This window comes from Passer montanus, unplaced genomic scaffold (assembly GCF_014805655.1).
Source record: "Passer montanus isolate IOZ18808 unplaced genomic scaffold, ASM1480565v1 scaffold96, whole genome shotgun sequence".
In the NCBI taxonomy this organism is placed as follows: Eukaryota; Metazoa; Chordata; class Aves; order Passeriformes; family Passeridae; genus Passer; species Passer montanus.
The window spans coordinates 1,231,122-1,249,938 of NW_024375034.1; the positions used below are offsets into that span (position 1 = coordinate 1,231,122).

At 40.6% G+C, this 18,817-nt stretch overlaps 1 protein-coding gene across 5 annotated transcripts in view; it reads right to left on the reverse strand.

Moving 5' to 3' along the window:
• Window positions 1-208: 208 nt before the first annotated feature.
• Window positions 209-18,817, reverse strand: part of MYPN (myopalladin) — a 76,207-nt gene continuing 57,598 nt past the window's right edge. For all 5 annotated transcript variants that reach the window (XM_039696225.1, XM_039696228.1, XM_039696224.1 and 2 more), the window contains 8 exons: window positions 14,146-14,367; window positions 13,549-13,698; window positions 12,608-12,687; window positions 11,976-12,102; window positions 10,264-10,471; window positions 9,422-9,587; window positions 7,007-7,140; window positions 209-4,967 (listed from right to left, as the gene is read on the reverse strand). In XM_039696225.1, the coding sequence (XP_039552159.1) occupies window positions 4,798-4,967; window positions 7,007-7,140; window positions 9,422-9,587; window positions 10,264-10,471; window positions 11,976-12,102; window positions 12,608-12,687; window positions 13,549-13,698; window positions 14,146-14,367 (1,257 nt within the window). In that variant the 3' untranslated portion in view covers window positions 209-4,797. The remainder of the gene's footprint in view (window positions 4,968-7,006; window positions 7,141-9,421; window positions 9,588-10,263; window positions 10,472-11,975; window positions 12,103-12,607; window positions 12,688-13,548; window positions 13,699-14,145; window positions 14,368-18,817) is intronic.

An 18,817-nucleotide genomic window follows, 5' to 3' on the forward strand; every position in this document is an offset into this window, starting at 1 on the left:
AGTGGATGTGTGTATATATATATATATATATATATATATAGAGTGCTAGGCCCCTGAGTCTGAGGGGCTGCAGCACTGAGGGATTCCAGGGCAGAGGGGGACAGGGAACAGGAGACTCTCAATGAATGTTTGACACACGATGGAGTTCTGCTATGGCAGGCTGTAGGTAGGAGTATATCTTAAAACTGATGGGAACTGATACCAAGAATTGTTTAAAAAAGCAACAACTTTATTTCACAGCTACCTGCTAGAAGCATGGCTAGTATATAACTTGACAATATTTATTTTTTTTTTCTAAATAATGTAGTCTGATTTCATTAATCATCTGTCACAGCAAAGTTCTGAGAAAACTTCTGGCATTGTTGCACATTGTCACAATTATTTTCACAATTATTATGTGAAGGACACAGTCTTGTATGCAATCTGAAGCATTCATTAAAGTTCAGGTGAGATGAAGGGAAATACATTACTGAACAGGCAGGTGGTTTTTTTTCCTTTCATGTGCAGTTAAAACACACTATAAAACTGATGTGAGCATTTTTCCTGCCAGTAAGAATGACTTTTGAAAAAAAATTAAAAATATCAACTTTAATCAAGAAGAAATATTAGCTTAGAATGTTAAAGCTCAAAGTGAATATTTTTGTATTGGAAATAATGAGGCAATTTTCAATGAATCACTTCTCCAGTATTAACAGCATAAATATTTCATTAGGTTTTGTAAAGACATTTTTCAGAAACTAGTGCTTTTAAACCTGGTAGAATTAAGAACACAGTTCTTAAATGAATCTGTATTCCAGATTTATTGGTTGAAGTACCTACAATTGCTGTAAACAATTGGGGCTGGCAGTTGTTTACATATTGAGATGCAAACTGGGTTTTCCTTTTTGCAGTGTGTGCTCTCATCTCCTCATGGTAGCAGATGTGAGGCTTTCAGAAGGGTTGCTCCACTTCCATGTGGAAGCAAGGAACTCAACCCAGTGGTTTAAAGGCAGGAGGTCCAATGACATCAATGCATTGATGTAGGCTGGGTTTGCATCAGTCTGGACCAAAGGTTTGAAGCAGAAAGAAAACTGTTTGAAATGTAGAATTGCAACCCAAAAGATGTCGTTTCTGCTGTAGTGTGCAATATACTGTGCCTCTGATTGGCTGTACACCAAACCAGGACTAGGAGAAATGGGGAAACCAAATCAGCCTACCAGATTGTGAATCAGTGAACACTTGAGAGGTTCCAAACATGAGCATTTCTGTATCACACTTACTCAGCATTGTGCTCCACATTGTGGTGGCTTCATGGATTTTGGAAGTTAAGAACTAACAGTGGCTTCATGGATTTTGGAAGTTAAGAACTAACAGTGCCTTCAGTAGCAGGTGTAACATGAAATTTTGTTGTTGCGGTAGCCTGCCCTGCATTAGAGGATGAGAAGGGGTGTTGGTGTGAAGTGGAACTGGCTGTTCAGTGAAGAACAGCCAGGTTGTTCAGGAGGGAGCAGAGTGGCTCTAGCACATCCTGACATGTTGTGGCAACACGGGACTGTCCTACTGTCCTTCCCTTCCACAGGCCTTTTCCCTTGTCTTTTCCACCACTTAACAACACAAGTGTTATTTTGGTGTCGTTTCCTTGCAAGTTGTTCCTTGTGATGAGCACATCTACAGCACCTGTCAATCAGCATTGGCATCCTGCCCACAAGCTGCCTTTGCAGGCTCCCTGCAGGGGCTCAGCACACCCAGAGGGGAAATGCCCTGCAGCAGTTAGGGAAGAAAATGTAACACCTACAGACCATTTGGGACCAGGACAGGAGTCACTGAAAGGAATTGAAATTGCTGACTTCTGCATTCTGTAGGGAAATGTGAAGGGTTTTGATCTTTTTGCTAGGAAATACTGTTCAGGAGAGAATACTAAAGTTCAGCTAGCACATTTTTGGTGATCTACCTTCTGTAGCCTGACTCTCACTGAGATTTCTGGGGTCCCTTCTTGAATGACTAAGGATTAATCCTCGTACACAGATCTTTGGGAAAAGTCTTTCAGCTTCTTGTCCTCCCACTTCCAAAGAACTGAATAGACATTTAAAGAAACATTTTACCACATGATGGTCTGCATGTCAGCTCAGGTTATAATGATGTCAGTTTGGGGACACTCCTCTGGTATTGCAGAGAAAAGGTGAAGACAGATGGTTTGCATGTTTGCACTTTGTCTTTCAATTTGCATTGAGTTTTTGGTGTCTGATGCTGTAAAATGTGAAAACCACTGCTGCTGTCAGTAATACTGGTCAGTATGATTCCAGCAATGCTAACCATGTACTTGCCTGTGGAGAGTACTAACATTCCTTTCTTCTACACTGTGTGAAGAACTCCTGTAGCTGGGCTTGTCTAATGGGTTAGATTTCAGGAAAAAGGAAAAGTTTGTGCTTGCTTGAATTCTTAGTTTCTACTTAGCTGACAGGTAACTTAATCCAGGTAGGACATCTAGACAGGTATTGGAAAAGAAAATAATTTAGGAAGCATGGAGTGATTTAGGTCAGGGGATCATCTGGGCCAACCCCTCAATGTCAGCCAGGAAAAGGGGCCACAGGGGACTTCCAAGCAGGCAATCTCTTGACTGTGCTGAGGGATAAAGCCTCATGGCCAGTATAGAACCTGGAATACTGGAGTTCTCTCTACTCCAATACTCTCATTTCACAAACCTACTCTCTGGTTTGTGAAATGATGGGAAGACCATGGCTGTAGATGTGAGTTTGATCTTTTGTGTCTTAATTTCCTACCTTTCCGTTTCCCAACAGCACTGAATTAAGCAAGCAAAATCCAATAACTTTTCTTGGATTATTTTTCCAAGAGTAGTAACTAATGTGGGAAGCTTGAAATTTTGGGTGTAGTTTTGGAATCCTTAAGCCATTCTAAGAACCAAATGAAGGTAAAAGGAGCAGTAGATTCTCTATCCTGAAGATCAGACCCACATTATGTCTTAGGTTCTGCATCTCATTACTGAAGTCACTTAACTCAATGCATCACTCTGAATAGCCATGAGTTTTATTTTGGTTGCCAGGGAAGAGGTACAATGTGGGCAACATCTGCTTTCCCTTGGAAATGCCTGTACCTTATTTTAACTCTTAGGATGAGACTGTGTTTTAGCTTTCTGGTCTGTCCAGTCTGGGTTGAGTTGCCTGAGATTCCTAACAAAAGTATAAGAGTTATAATGATGTGGTTTTTTTTGTGGTGTTCACTCAGGTGGGAAGTAAAACAACACAAGAAATTCACTTCCTCTAAATCCTGAGGGAATCAGTGTTAGGAACAACAGAAGCTCTATTTGTGGGAAGCTCAGTGAAAGACATTCTCTTTCTCAGTCTCTGGCTATATCCAATATTCTTTTGCTCTTAACATAACTCTTCACTTTTTTCTTTGCATATGGAGTTTTTAAAAGTTAAAATTTTAAATTTGAAGAATCCCCAATCATCTAATATGAAAGTATCTGTTAAATTTTTTTCTATCTCTGTGACTTTGATCATGGCTTTGTGGCATTCTGCAGCCATGTGGAAAGCAGTAAGTAAGAAGTGCTTGAAACCAGTGTCTAGAGAGAGGGTTAGCAGTAATTTGAAGATGCAGGGAAACATCTTAAACATCCACAGATTCTTACAGCTGGGGCTATTGATGTAATTGTAGAGATGCCAAATATATTTAAATCAATCATTAAGTGTTGTCACTTAACACCTTCTGTTCAGCTTTCATTAATTTGCCTTATTTATTACTGCTGTTGGGGTTTTTTAGCTTTTTACATATAACTGTTGCTTAACTTCTTAACTTTTGTATATTAACGATTTTCTGTCTTCCTATTAGACACTACACTTGTGATCATTTCCTAAATGGGGGTGAAAATGTACCAGGTCAATTCCTTTCCATTTAGCTATAAAATGAGCTAGATGGTAGATGCACATTAAAAATTAGGAAAAAGAGACTGATATTTAAAAGCCATGAGTGACAAGTTTGGTATCATCCATGTTAAAGTCAGAGGATCACTAACATGGTAAAGAAAAAAATATGAAGCACATCTGGTAAATAGTTTCAGCTATGGGCTCAAGAGAACATGCTCCAGACAAGAGGAATTTCCATTTCCTATGTGCCTTAAGCATATGCTCTGTATCTTATTTTATGAACCCTTACACCAAGAATACACAGTTCATAGAGTACACACACACACAGATATAAATATTTAGGGTATACAGCTGTACCTACATGAAATACTATAATTACCTAGCCTGGAGTTCAAAAATTCTAGAATAGGCTGGCATAATAATCATATATAAAAATGAGTTACATCTTTTCCATTTAACTTATGCTTTGTGATTATTTGGCATGTTTTTTTAAAAATTACATTCAAAGTCTTGTTGTTTACCCTCATTCAGGATTGGTGTTACTGTAATGTCAGTGTTTTCACTGGCAGTATTCCAGCTAATCATCATCAATCCTTACCATGGCAGCTACAGTGCAGTAGCTCTAATTCAAGAAGTAAAAGTGGTATTGGCTTTTAGGTGCTGAAAACTATGTTTACTATGTAATTCTTAGCAAACTACACAGTACTGAATTTATTGCACAACACTCCATACCACAATTATCCTGCATTAAAATCATATGCAAAAGTCTTGTACGATATGTTACTTGCAGCATTTGCAGCAGCAGAACACTTAATTACAAACGAGTTGCTTGTAAACCTTGAGCATCGTGAGTTGTACCTCTTTTGTTTTTATTATTTAGTTTTTCACAGTTCTAAGTATCTCCGCAGGTGCAACTGGAACAAGTGTTTGTTTTTCAAAGTTCTTCACTCTCCACCAACTTTTGGGCTGGGGCTGAGAAGAGCAGGGGGCTCTCAGGAGCTGGGAAGGCGGGGAAGATGTCGAGTCCTTGGCTGCTGAGGTTCGTGTAGCGGCTGCCCCCGGGGCGCAGCTTCACCGCTTGTGGAATTTGACGGTGCCACTGAGCTGCAGCGACAGAAACACAGTGGGCTCTGTAAACCTCTAGTTTGGGTCACAAAGAACCGGTGGAAATCAATCCACACACCCGGAAATTGCTTCCAACATCCCTGAAGAGAGCACAGCGTTGGGCTTTCTGGGTTAGGGTCTGTTCTTTCAGATATTATCATTGGTATTGTTTGGATGTTCAGCAGTTCTATTGAAGTCTACAGATAAAGTTTCATCCCTGTTCAATTCAATGGCAATGTTTGCATGGATTTCACAAAGTCCAAAATTTAATGATCAAATCTTTGGAGCCTTCTCCACAGCCCTTGGAATCAGAACTAAAAACATACATAGCATGAACAGAGATGAACAAAGCGGCCAGGGCTCTGATTCTGTTCTGCTTCACCCTCTGGATGATTTTTCTTCAAGAAAGTGATTGCAATTTTTATTGCCATGTAGTAGTTACAATTACTAAACATGTTTTATAGATTTTTAAAAAATACTGAAATAAGTATATTCCAAAGACACGTATTCAGTAATTTAAAAGCACCATTCTACATGCTCCCATATGAACAAATACTGCTAAAATTTCGTAAAAATATTATGTTACATAATATCTAGTAGTTGCTATCCCTAAAGCACTTCAGACAAGGGAAAAATGTATTATCTTTGCTAGTGTTTATCCATATGGGTGTGCATCCAAATTACAGACATATCCGTCAGCAGTTAAAATGAAAGGGTATGAAAATGGAAGTCAAGTTCAGGCTCCAATGCTCTGAGGTTTTTAGTGTGGGAGACAACAACCTACATGTTAAGCATTGATAGGAAATGTCTTTCCATGCTGAATTTTTAGCCTATTTGGAAATATTTTAAAAAGAGCTTCCTTTTTTCTTGCAGCACCAAATTTGTTTATATTTGAACTCATTATTTACTCATTATTATTTTTATTTGCATGCAGAATTGCAATTATCAGGCCAGACCTTCAATCTCTCGACCCTACCCATTCAAAATAGCACAAACAAAAATTACTTCTTTCACTCACTTTGGGGTGTGAGTTACATATATTAGAAAATATGATTTGACTTGGGATGCATTTCTTAAATTCTGTATTTTTCCTGTTTGTGCCTTGAATCCTTCATTTGAAAATTCACGTCTTTCAACATTTAGATACCTAAGGAATTTTGAAATTTTGTTTGACCTTTCTCAAATCAGCCTCCTCCTAGCCCTCTCCTGAGCCTTCCATTACTATTGCCCATACCACCACAAGGTGGCAGGAGGCTGACAGAGATGCACTGGTGACTCATTTCTGATAATTGGGTGGGGTTTAAAAACCAAAATGGACATACGAGTTTGAAAACATGGGCTCTTTTTTTCTCTTAAGGGTCTGGTTCTAATCCAACCAATTTGTGGAACATACATATATATATATGTGTGTGTGTGTGTGTGTGTGTGTATGTACATATATATATATATATATATAGATAGATATATATATAGATATATGTTCTCCAGTTTGTGGAACATGCTTTCTGTTTTATTATGCTGCTTAAGTGATCAAAATACTCTGCTTTTTCTATTTCATCTTGCAGAGATGGCAGATTAATGATGTGCTGTAGTTCTTGAGGTGGGCTGGGGTCTTCTGAGTCCTAGACAAAGGTATTGGATGTAAAGTAGCCCCCATCAGCTAGGCTTGGTTTGCACCCGCATGCTCTGTGGAAGAAGGGTTCTTCTTTCTTGTGTGCAATTCTTTGCTCTGCCAGGTCAGGGCTGTTGCACAGACTTGTTACAGGAGGTAGTAGAGTTAAGGTTCAACATGAACCTTAACTGGGAGTAGAGAACATTGTGCAAATCCCTGCTTTGGCTTTTTGGCTTTGGCTTTTTGTCCTTACCCTCCTTTACAGCGGTGCAGCAGGGCTGGTTTGGCCATTTAGCTGTATCATTTTATCTCTTCTGGGGCTTATGAAGCTGTGGCCACGCTGTGACACTGATCTCTAACCATATCACAGCCAGACTAAGAAGCAGTTGGGGCCCTGCCTTTTCCTTCTTTCCCAGGCAATACCTACCATATATGTCAAGTCGAGCAGTACAGGAGACAATGCCAGCTTCATTCTTTGCAGACAAGGTGTACCAGCCAGCATCTGCTTTCTTGGCAGGTTGGATCAGGAGGCAGACATACCCTGTTGTATCTTGATGCATGCTGGAAAACAAGTGTTTGGGAATTAGTATTTCTCAAGAGCACATCAGCTTTCAGATTTTAAAATATGTATATTAAATATGAAACAGGTACGTTGTCGTCTCTACTCACAAAGAGGTAGCAGTCTATAGTCAATAGATTTGCTTTCAAACAATGATCAGGAAATCTCAGATCTGTTCTGGCTCCTCTCAGTTGTGCACAGCCATGGTATGACTGTGGGAGCAGAGTTGTTCCTCTGTATATGTTAATATTCACATTATTTATTGAATACTAATGAGCTAAACCTGTGCAAAGCTGCTGCACAATCATACTGTATTTTTCCTAATTCAGGAGCTGGAGCAAGAACATAAAATACCAAGAGCACTTGTACAAAGTTGTGATATTTTTCACAACAGCTACCAGAGCCAGTCAAAAACTTTCTTGGGGCACCCTTTTCCATGAGAAAGTGACCAAGTGGGAAGATCAGAAAGATTTGTTCTGCAAATTTGTTCAGCACTCTGAAAGAAACCTGCTGCATGGTTCCCTCCACTTCCTTTGCTCTCCAGTGATCTAAGACTTTGTGGCTGCAACTTCCAGGAAAAACTTTCCAGCAGGATATGACAGAACTGAGACTCCTCTGCTCTCTAGGCTGAGGCTGGTCTGTTTTATTAACCCGAGTGTTTCTCTCATTACAAAGGAAGAGGAGCGAGATGAGCACTTCAGAACACTTGAAGTTCCAGGATGTTCTGAAATCTGAGATTTTGTTTCCATATGAACTGGAATGAAACCACAGGCTTACAGGACAAGAGGACATTTTGTGCTCTAATAAAAAAAAGGAACATTTCACCCTTTGTTCCCTGCACTACACAATTTGCCATGTGTTGGGGGTGCAGTGGTGTAGGAGCTGCTCTGTGTCCTTGTTGTGCTACAAAAGCCTCTCTTGGCTTCAGGCAGGAAGCAGTGAGGTGAGATAGGGACGAGCAGGGATGGTGCTGCCCGTGGGTCTGTGCAGAGCCACTGGAAGCCTTTGGGGTTTCTGCTCTCAGCTGGCTGCAATAGCAGAGCTGTCACACCCCTTATGCTTGCTCCTGGTACTGTAGGGTGTGGGAGGTTTCCCTTAGCCATTCCTCTCCTGAGCTGAAGAAAATTTGTTTTCTAACCTTTTGTGAAACAGCTGGAAATGTGGTATTTTAGGAGAGTTGTTGATTTCCCAGTAACTACAATGTGTGTGTGTGTGTGTAGAACCACGATCCCTGTGAAATAGGAACATCTATATGGTGTAATCCATGAATTTGCTAATGGCAGACTCAGTTCTCCAGATTATCTATAAAGATATTAAACAGGACTGGGCCCAAACCATATAAACTATGGGCTGCAGAAGGTCAGGGTTAGGTGGGGTTTTGGAGGGAGACAGCAGACTCTGGGTGGGGACAGGGTGACCACTAAAAGAGTTTTCTGAGAATGCTTTCCCTTGTGCTTGGTGTCCATCCCTAACAGTGCTGCTGCAGAGCCAGCTTTCTGCACTCAGAGCCTGCAGGTGTGTGTGGGAAGGGCTGGGACTTCTTGGAGCTGATCTCAAAGATCCAGTGACTGCATTGAGCTGTTACTTGGAACCAAGCGAAATAAAATGCTAAAAATCAGATATATGCTGAAGTAGAAATCTTAAAAAAAAAGAAAGCACTTTGTTTATCATTAATTACAGGCACATTGTTTAATCAGTTTTTCTTTTACAAAAATTAAAAAATAGGGCTGCATTTGACTGCAAGAGCTGAACCTGAACTTTGTTGTATTTTTCAAGCATGGATCAAAGGCTTTACCTTTGTGACCAACTTTGTTAAGTTTCTTTATTTGACATGACAAATTCTCTATTATCCCATACTCTGGGGCACTAAAACTATTCTGAAATTGAATTCATACCCAGTTGGAACTAAACTGTGAAGACATAGCTTAGAGAATGAGGTGCTGAAATGCACTAAAACACCACCTCAGGGCACGTTTGATAGGGAGATCCGAATAAGGTCTGAAATGCACTAAAACACCACCTCAGGGCATGTTTGATAGGGAGATCCATACACTTTGCCAGGCCCACAGGCTCTGTCCCCCCTCTCTGAAGCAGGGGTGCATTGTGGCTTTGTTCTGAACCAAGGAAACAGCCACTCTGCACCCCACAGGGAGGCAAGGTTTCTACAGCTTTTTGGGGGTGAAAGAAATTGTTACAAAGCACCACAAATTGTACTCAGCACAGAGGTTTTCATGGAAGCAGCTGGTCCAGGCACAGGAAACTCAGGCATGGGTGTTACAATACCTCATCCTCTCTCTGTTTGATGGGATGGTCTCGTTGTCCTTCTTCCAGTAAAATATGGGAGGTGGCATTCCCACAACTCTGCACTCTAATCTGACAGGGTAGCCTTCTGGAACACCACAGTTCTGAAGCTTCTCCAGAAACATGGGCGCTCTTTTGACTTCCTTTGCTGGAAAAAGAATTATTCAACAACAGATATTTTATTCTTTGTTTCTCTTTGAATAGTATGGAAGAACACAAGAAAAATTATTCTTGTGATACCAAAATAGTGAATTTTTAGTGGGATGTTGGAAGGGAAGTGAAATGCCATGACATAGCCTCTGTAAAGGGATGTAAATAAATAATAGGCAGGACTGAAGTTCATAAAAGAATATATGCATGTATAATGGGTCTAAACATACTACCATTGCAGAAAATTAATGCCAGATCTATACATTTCAATATCTCACATATTTTAAGGATTTATTAAAGAGATTAAATTTATTTATTTAAAAACATTTTAAACAATAAAATTTGGGCTGAAATACCTCAACATATATATTATGAATTCAAACCATAAGCATTTTCTGGGGAGAAAGTGAGGATGGGTGATGATGAGGCAGAATTCTTACAGCATTCTCTTAGTAACAGGAGTGCACTCATCTGAGCACATTTCCCTCCATCAGCTGGGGAGGGAAATATATATGTAAAAATTACATGTCTGCATCTACAGCTGTGGGATTTTCCTGCTCTCAGTGCATGAACTATTTATCTATAATTGTCTGTAGGGAAACTATGTAAGGTAAGTGTGAAAAAATGCATACAGGTAACTTCATCACTGAGGTGAGTTTTTCAGTGCTTCTTACCTACAACGGTGAGCTCCAGACTGAATGAATTTTGTCCTGTTTTGTTAGTGGCAAGGCAGGTGTAAGTGCCAGCATCACTCAGGGAGAGAGGGTCGATGAGCAGAGAGTGCACTCCAGTCTCTCTGACCAGCATCTTGTGCCTGCCATCCGGCAGCACAGCTTTGCCATTCAGGAGCCACGTCAGGTCAGGAGTTGGTAACCCACTCACCTAGGAGACAGGGAAACAGCTCCAGACAAGTGTCCCACTGGCACAGAGAGGTTAGGAAATGCAGAGCCAGGCCTCCTTACAAATGCCAGCTGAATCATGTCAAAATCTAGACCAGAAAGATTTCTTTCAAAAAAAAATTATTTCTCAGTTTTTGTTTCTCTGCTGACTGCTTCCAAAAGGGAGAAACCCAGAAAACAAACAAGTAAAAAGATTTAAAAATACATTAAATATCTACATTTTTCTTAGTCAGAAAGGAAGAAACTTAGTTTGAAATATGAAATTAGAATATGAGATTCACGAAAGACTCTTAATAATCTGCTAGTTTTCCTTTTTTTGGTGCTGAATAGAAATCAAATTCCTTGATGTAAAATACTACAGAGTTTAACAGAGATGAAAAAAGTTCCATACAAATAACTTTGTATTTTGTAAAATTTTATGAAGAATGATATAAAACTTCATAGCTGTTGAACTTGCATGCTTTATAACTTTACAAATTAAGTATTTTTGAAAGATTAGACTGCATTGTAGTATTAAAAATCTTTTCAATAGGGAGCAGTACTTACTCATGTCTAAAATACTGCTTTCCAACCAACATTTTAGAAAGCAAAGAGGGAAGTGGAACTTGTCTGAGTGAGGACTGCTCTCTCCCAGGTCTGTGCAATGCCACACATGCTTTAAGGCCTCACAAGCTCTGCCAGGATAGCAGAGCTAGGAATAACCAAATTCTTTGGCATGCTCCTTGTAAACTTTACATCATAAATTAAGTAGTAATGAGTCTTGCTCATCTTCAGGGCATTAACTTGTGCCTCAGAGCTTCTCCCTCTTCAGGGTCAGTGTCAGCCCTGCCACCTTTGCTGCACTGCAGGGACACAGAGGGGTTCCAGAATAGGTCGGAGCAGATGATTCTCCTAAAGGTGTTCAATAACAGGATGTTCTCTCTGTGTACTCTAACCTCTGACAACTCTTTCATGCCAGGACTGTGGATCTCAATCAGTAAATGGGGATGTTTCTACCTCTGTGCATGCTGGGGAAGCACAAAATGAGCTAGGTTCAGTTCCCTCTTTTCAGGGAGTATTAATCATTAGTAATTCAGTCCCATACAATGGGAAAATTTGTTTGAACACAAAGCAACGTACTGCATCCTCTCTTTCTCATGGTTTTGTGCTATACTGGATTATATTCAAGAGTTTGGTAATGGAGCAGAACTTCTGGAGTTCATACTGGTAAAGGACACAGTGAACACATCTAGTAATTTGAACAACCTTGTAAGTGAGCCTTCTGTTTCTGGGCTGTGTTTTCTGTGTTCTTCATCCATAGAATATTTGTTCAAAAGAAATCCCTGGAATCAGCTCAGAGACAATGGCATTAAGAAATAGTTTTAAAAATGGAGCATTAAAACTTTGAATGGAAAGTGCTCATGCATGCAATAAAGAACACAAAAATACATAGCACTACATGTACAGAGGTAGGGAAAGTGAGAGGGAACAGAAGAACCAGTTAATACCTTACAATCCAACCTACAGAGTCGCCCTTCATGTGCCACCATGTCACCTGGAGCCTGCAGGAAGTATGGCCTGAAAAAGCGTTCTTGGACTGCCTCTTTGTCCCCTTCTGGCACCCGGGGTCGTGTTCTGCAATGCAAAAATCACATGTGTGTGGTTGGAAGTCAATTGTTTTTCCGCTAATGCTTAAAAAAAAAAAAAAAAAAAAAAAGAAATTGAGGAAAAGGATAGAGAGAGAGCTTGAGTTAAATAAAAGGGCAGAAAGAAATGGACTGTTTGGAATTTAATTCTTGCAGATTTTCCCTTTAGAAAGACTATCAAGTTAACTATATCATGTAGTAGCCTTAGATTCCCAAGCCAGCCTTTGCTTCTTTTTGTTTTTTTTTTTTCTGAATTTCATTTTGCTAATCCACCCCTTGCCTTTAGCTCCACTACAACAAGTAAATGAAATTGTACTTAAACTTCCCTGTATTTCAGGGTGCCCTTCAAAAACATAGAAGTGACCTGTTGGGAAGGAACTGCTGCTGTTATTTCCATTATATGATTGAGAACTGAAGTTCAATGAATGCAGTGGTTATTTTGGATGCCTTCAGTAAAAAGCATAAAGAAGGTCTGCAGGACATTTTTCTTTCACCTGTGAGGCTGAGTTGTGGATATTCGTCCCCGAAAAGGGACACTCTGAACCATCAGGTGTCCTGAACAACTGATCCTCCCCTGCAATTCACAATGGAAACAGAATTAATAGTTGGTTAATGGCTTGTTTAATTAAAAGTACAAATATTGAACCTTACAGTGCATTAGGATTTATTTTTATAAAGTAGCTGAACTACAGTGAGAGTACCACTTCCCCAAAGCAAATGCTGTTAGCCTGCAGTTGAGGCAGGGGTTTCTCAAACTCTTCCAGGCTGTGGCAATGCATTTGGCAGTGCCTGTCTCTGCTTATTTATTCATGCCACAGGTACTGTCTGCTAGTGCCTTTGTACTGGACTACTTTAAAATGCACCATATAGAAACTGAACAGAAAAATAATTTCAAAAAAGAGAAACATTTAAACTAAATTTAAGTTGCCTGATGAATGTACTTCTAAATAAACAGCTAAGCTAGCACATGGGGTCAGGGAGAATGGTGTAAGGGAATGAGACTATTTGCAGATCCATATCTTTGCATCCTGGATAAAGAATATAATTGTGTTCAGTAACAGTTTGAAATTTAGTGTTAACTATTTGTTTGTTCCTGCTCTATTCTTTCTGCCTGAAACATCATGTCTGTCTTGTCAGCACATCTCAAAAGGTACCTATCAGTAACAGAGTGGGAAGGAGACAGGGCAGGAATTACCAACATGGGAAAATGTCCTTAGTGCTTTTGACTGTCTGTGTAACAGGGGAGTAGTTTCATCAGTCATCTTTACATGGTTTCCTCTCCTATGCTCTAAAGCATAGGAGATGCTTTGTGAGAGAGATTTGTGATATTGTCACCACTCGATGTCAAAGCATGTGGCCTAATTTGTGTTCCTATTAATGCATATTAGAAAAAGATAAATCAAGCATTTTTGTAAAACAAAATAAAACCCCTTACTTGTGGGTTTGCAGCCATAATCGTATAGTTGCCATCATCATCATTAGTAGCAGCTTCAATATGTAAAGAACATGTTCCATCTTCTTCTCTGTTCATTTTGAAATGCGTGTTTTTCTTTGAAATCTGCTTGCCATCCTTGAACCAGTAGACCTGTGGTGATCAGACACCCCCTGTGACTTAACAGTAACTAGAAAAATAACATGAGTTGAGCAATAGCTAATGCAATTTTAGAATATTATAAACTTTGCAGGTCAGTTATAATGTGAAAGAGAATGATTCCAGGCTGAGCTCAGGAAGCTGCATGTCATAGCTGGGCCTGTCAGGTTCTCTTTCCCTGGCTCTAGGCACGTTCCTGGTTAGATCAGTTCTCATCTTTCTGGGAGGTTCTGGGGATTGTGCAGCTCTGGGTCTCCTGGAGCCAGGTGGTTGGACCTCAAGGCCTGATGCATGCTCAGAAGCAGATACTATTATTTTAGAAAGGTGGGGGAATTATTCATTTGGGAGCTCTCCACAGAGCCATGTGCCTAGGAGGGATGAACAGAAACTGGTGGGGAGTTGGGTTTTGTTCCTTTAGCAGTTACAGTGAGAACGACCTACCTTGGGAACAGGTATTCCAACTATTTTGCAGGTGAATGTGATAGGGAATCCTTCCATTACCCGAAAATGCTTGAGTCTCTTATCAAAGATGGGAGCAATGTATTTGCCTGTGGGGATCTCCTCGTGTTGGACTTCGTCGTCCGACTCATCCACCGGGGTCCGCTCGAGGCGGAACTCGATTTCGTTCATCAGCCGCTGCTCAAAGCTGGAAATGCGGTATTCCTGCAGGGACAGGGACAGGGACACAGCTCTGACCAAAACTGCCCTGGCCTGGCCTGGGGGACATGCCAGGACATCGTCTGTAGAGAGCTGTCAGGGCCTGACAGAAGGCCCACACGGTGTGCATCTCTATGCAAACTTTGAGATAACAAATGCTGACTTAGAGATGCTGTGGAATAGGGCAGGTATTGCTGAGAGAGAAATGGAGCTAGAAACAAGTTTCAAAAGGTGGCCTTACAAATAACACTAGATACTTTGGAGAAATAGAGCTATGAAAGATGCATTGTAGTAGGTGCCACGAGGGGCTTATTTAAATTATTGGCTTTAAGGCATTTACAGCATGGTGTGACAAAAAGCTGATAGGCCAAGAACCACTTAGAATGTAATTAGCAAATAGCTTCTGATTGTGGTGGTGTGAATTGTAATATCTGTATTGTCTCACCCTTCACATGAGACTGAAAATGGGATAAACGTTTTTAAAAAGCCTCCCAGTTGCCCCATCTCTAGGTCAAGAAAAAGGTATTGTAGACTGGCGTATTTGCAGCCACTGACACTTTTAGACTAATTCTACAAGTGAAAATAAAAAAGCCTAAGTAAAGCTAGGACATCATGAAACTGAATTTGGTTTGCAGACACAGGTGACATTGTGAGTCTGCACAGTGTAATGACACTGAGTTTTTTTACAGGCAGCAAAAGAAATCAAGCACGTAATTCCTCTAAGTCCCTGTCAAAAAAAATTATACTCTTGCACACTGTTGACCAAAAGAAATCATTAAAACATACCAATTTTTTTAGGTTTTTGTGTTCAAATATTAGTCACCCGCTAATTATAGAAATGAATGCTGTATATTTTAGTTTGTAATTAAATGAAGAAATCTATACCAACTAAAAGAGAAAATTAGGAAGAAAGGGAAATATTTTCAGAGTAATTAACATCAGATTAAACTTGGATAGATTTCTGGCTGGTGTAACTGAGAATGCAAAATATATTACATAAAAATTCTTAGAAGATTAACCAGATTATGCAATAAACCCAGTATATTCCTACATAAATGAACATGTCCAGATAGTTTGATGTGATTATGAACTTTCTCCTGATCCCCTGAATTCAATTAGAAATGTCTCATCACTTAGCTGTTTTACATGAGGAAATCTCCTGTCTAGACCAGAAGGCATTTGACCACATTTCCCTTTCTGTGACTTGTGAAGCCTGAGAGCAAGAGCCAGCTTCAGTTTGTGCCTCCAAAGCCGTGTTTGTCCTGGGAATGGTGGAGCACTGCAGCTGCACCTGGATGGACTACTCAGGCAGCACACTCTGCCCACTGCACTGACACACACAGCTGCAAGAGCTCCTTGCTGAAGTCATTACAACTGCCCTTTTGGGGGAAAATCTTGTATTTCCTGTAGAAGACAAATCAGTTTGCTCAGACCTGGATTTGTGCAGGTTTTAAGCCTAGAATTTTCCTACTTCTATTGAAAATTGAATTTTAGAAACCAACAAGTAGTAAATAAGGGTGTAGCAAATCCTTAGATATATTCAATTTGCTGAAAAAACAAGGTTCAGAAAGTGCATCTTGTCTGAAATCTTATAGAAAGTTAATTAAAGAACCAGCAGTTACCCCAAAAGACTGGCAATTACATCCCTGATCATTTAGCCATTCCATCCTACTGCTGATTATGCTCTTGACCAACAGTTTCCAGATAGCAGGGAGAAAAGATGGAGGCAGCAAAACATTTTAGCTGACAAACTCTTCTGCTTTCTTCAGGAGACCAAGGAGACAGAAGTAGCCAAAAGTTTAGATATTACAGCAGAGTTTTGAGGAGATAGGAGTTTATAAGCCTTGGGGGGTGAAAATGTGGCAGCCACAAAGCAGAAAAAGTTGGAAATTGCTATGGTTGAATAAACACCCTGGTACTGTCTAATTTTGGGACTGTAGTGGTAGATATTGTGAATTTTTATCTAAAATGTCTGTGTTGAGGAGGTTGCCTCCAGTTTGGAAAAGGCAGCCAGCTTGGAGTACATAGGAAAGGAATTTGGTGAATGAAGCTGCTCCTCCTTGTACTGGTCCCTTGTTCTCTGATGCTGCAGGGCTGCTCATTCCCTGCAGCTTCAGAGCAGTGAGGAGAGCTGCAAGGTTCCAGGAGCACTGGCAGGGAGCTGAGGTTGCTCCAGGATCCCTTCCTTGTGGCACTGGAGTAGGCAGGATGGGTTGGATCCATCTGCACAGGACTCAGCCAGGATCATGCAGTTCTAAATGTTGGTGCCCAGGGAGCTGGATGGGATAAGACCCCAAGCAATCACACGAGTAACTGGAGCTCCTGTAGAAGGAGCTGCAGGAATAAACTCCAGGCTGTTTGTCACACAGAGCTGTGACGTGTGTGTGTTGTCCTGGGGGAACAACCACTGGCCCCACAGAACACATAAATACTAAATGTAACACCTCCTTACCTTTAACACCTTGCCCCACTCTGACAGGGCCTCTCTGCTCTCTGGCTCTGTCCTGAGCCCGGCTGTGCCAAGCAGAGCTCTGTGCCCGTGGGAGCCGTGCCAGGGCTGGGAGCCAGGCACAGCCTGGTACCAGCCCTGCTCGGGGGGCTGCCCGCTGCCTGGGGAGCACCAAACAGCCTGATAGAGTTTCATCTCCTCAGCTTTTCTGCTCTCATGGAGCAGGTCTCAGCAAATTGCTTTGTAGATCAAATTCTCATCTCGTTAAAGCCAGTGTAAAACTGGGGTTTCTCTGATTTCTCACCAACCAAATGGATCATTTTCCCATGCAGATGGCAAGATGGTTCTAGTGTTCCAAGGGAAAGTTAAGCAGTTGTTGTTTTACCCTTGACACTGAGAACAAGCCCGTGTCTTTTTAGGAAGGCAGAATCAGGTAAGAATCAGGGAGTGGCTGCTATAGCAGAGGGAAGTAATGGGGCTAGAAAGGCAGGGCTATGGCATTTTCAAGGCATCACATTAATGTTGGCTGCAGGACAAAATGCTGCAGAACAGAGTTAAATTTTGAAATATTGCAAGCTGATGGCTCAGTCCAGTATTGTTTATAGACAGCTGAGTTTAGTCAGCAGTTTTTCATATGGATTTTTTTCCTAGAATCATTGCTGTCCAAAAGAAGTCATAGTATGTTATAAGAAATTAATTGTGTAGGGTTGCTGTGGCTACAGATGGTAGGTGGCTACAGATGTAGGTTGATGATGGCCTACAGATGAAGTCAAATAATGCTGGTAGAGACAATTACAACTTTTATTCCCTCTACTTAAAAAGTGCAGATCTGTCTTAAGTGATCCAACCAATTAACATAAATAAAACTTAGAGCAATAATTTTCAAGTTGTATGTAACCAAATTAACCTTGTGTCTGCTTTAGAGCCTGAAAAGTTTTCTGTGAATGCAGTGTATGATTTTTTTCCTGGCTGATGTACTGAGGATATTAACTTCTTACAGACTACTTCCTTAAGAAATATGGGCACTTCCTTCTTTTCAAATGTCTGCTTGCAGAAGAAAATACAGTAGAGGAAGGAATGCATTTCATGGGACCCTTTGAAGTTAATCATGGACAGGTTTTCTCCCACTTTCCTTTGCATGTCACCCTGGATATATAGAAAGAGGCATAAAAGTAGCACTTTGTGAAGACAAAAGCATTTTGCTGCACCATCAGCACTGGGTTGTCATTGCTGGCAGCTGCCTCCCTGCCCATGGAAGTGTCTTTGTACAAATGCAGGTCTCTGGCAGGGAGCTGTGCAGGCTGACTGCAGAAGTTTGACTGCTCGTTTGGAGGAGTTCTATTCAAAAATACATTTTAAATTAGAAAACATTGAAGTCAGGGTTCCACAGCCCCTGTTTCCTGTGGGTGGCCCTCACACTCCAGTCTTTGCTTTTCTAAACCTGTTCTGTGTGCACATATATGCTTGTATCAATTTACAACCAAACCAACAAGACCAAGTTAACTTTGCTGTGAAAATTTGAACACCAACGTTCAGAGGCTGAAGGTGTTACACCAAACTTCTTACAAAGAACAGAAATCTCTGAAATAAGTGAGAATACACCTTTGTATGCAGAGTATAACCTTGGAGATTTTTGCTTGTATGGTAGGTTATCTTTAGGGATTAGCAAGAGCAGAAAGGAGTTGTTAATATGGCTTTCTAAAAAACTGTTTTTATCAGAGAAACCATAAGCCTATTTCTAGATGTGATTACAACAGTGGTGTAGGGCAAAGTGTTGTTGTTGTGGTTCAGACAAATGTTTCGTAAAGTGTCACAGAAAGAACAAGCCCATGTAGCCATGGGGTACAATGTTAAAACTAGGCTGCAGTTCAGCATCCTGAGGAGACCGAGGGAAAGAGTACAAAGGTTCAGGCCCTGGTTTGGAGTTAAAAGTGTAGCATTGCAGCTCCTTTTTTGGCAGCTTTTCCTAGAACATGAAACTTTTACAGGCAGTAATTCACACACTTG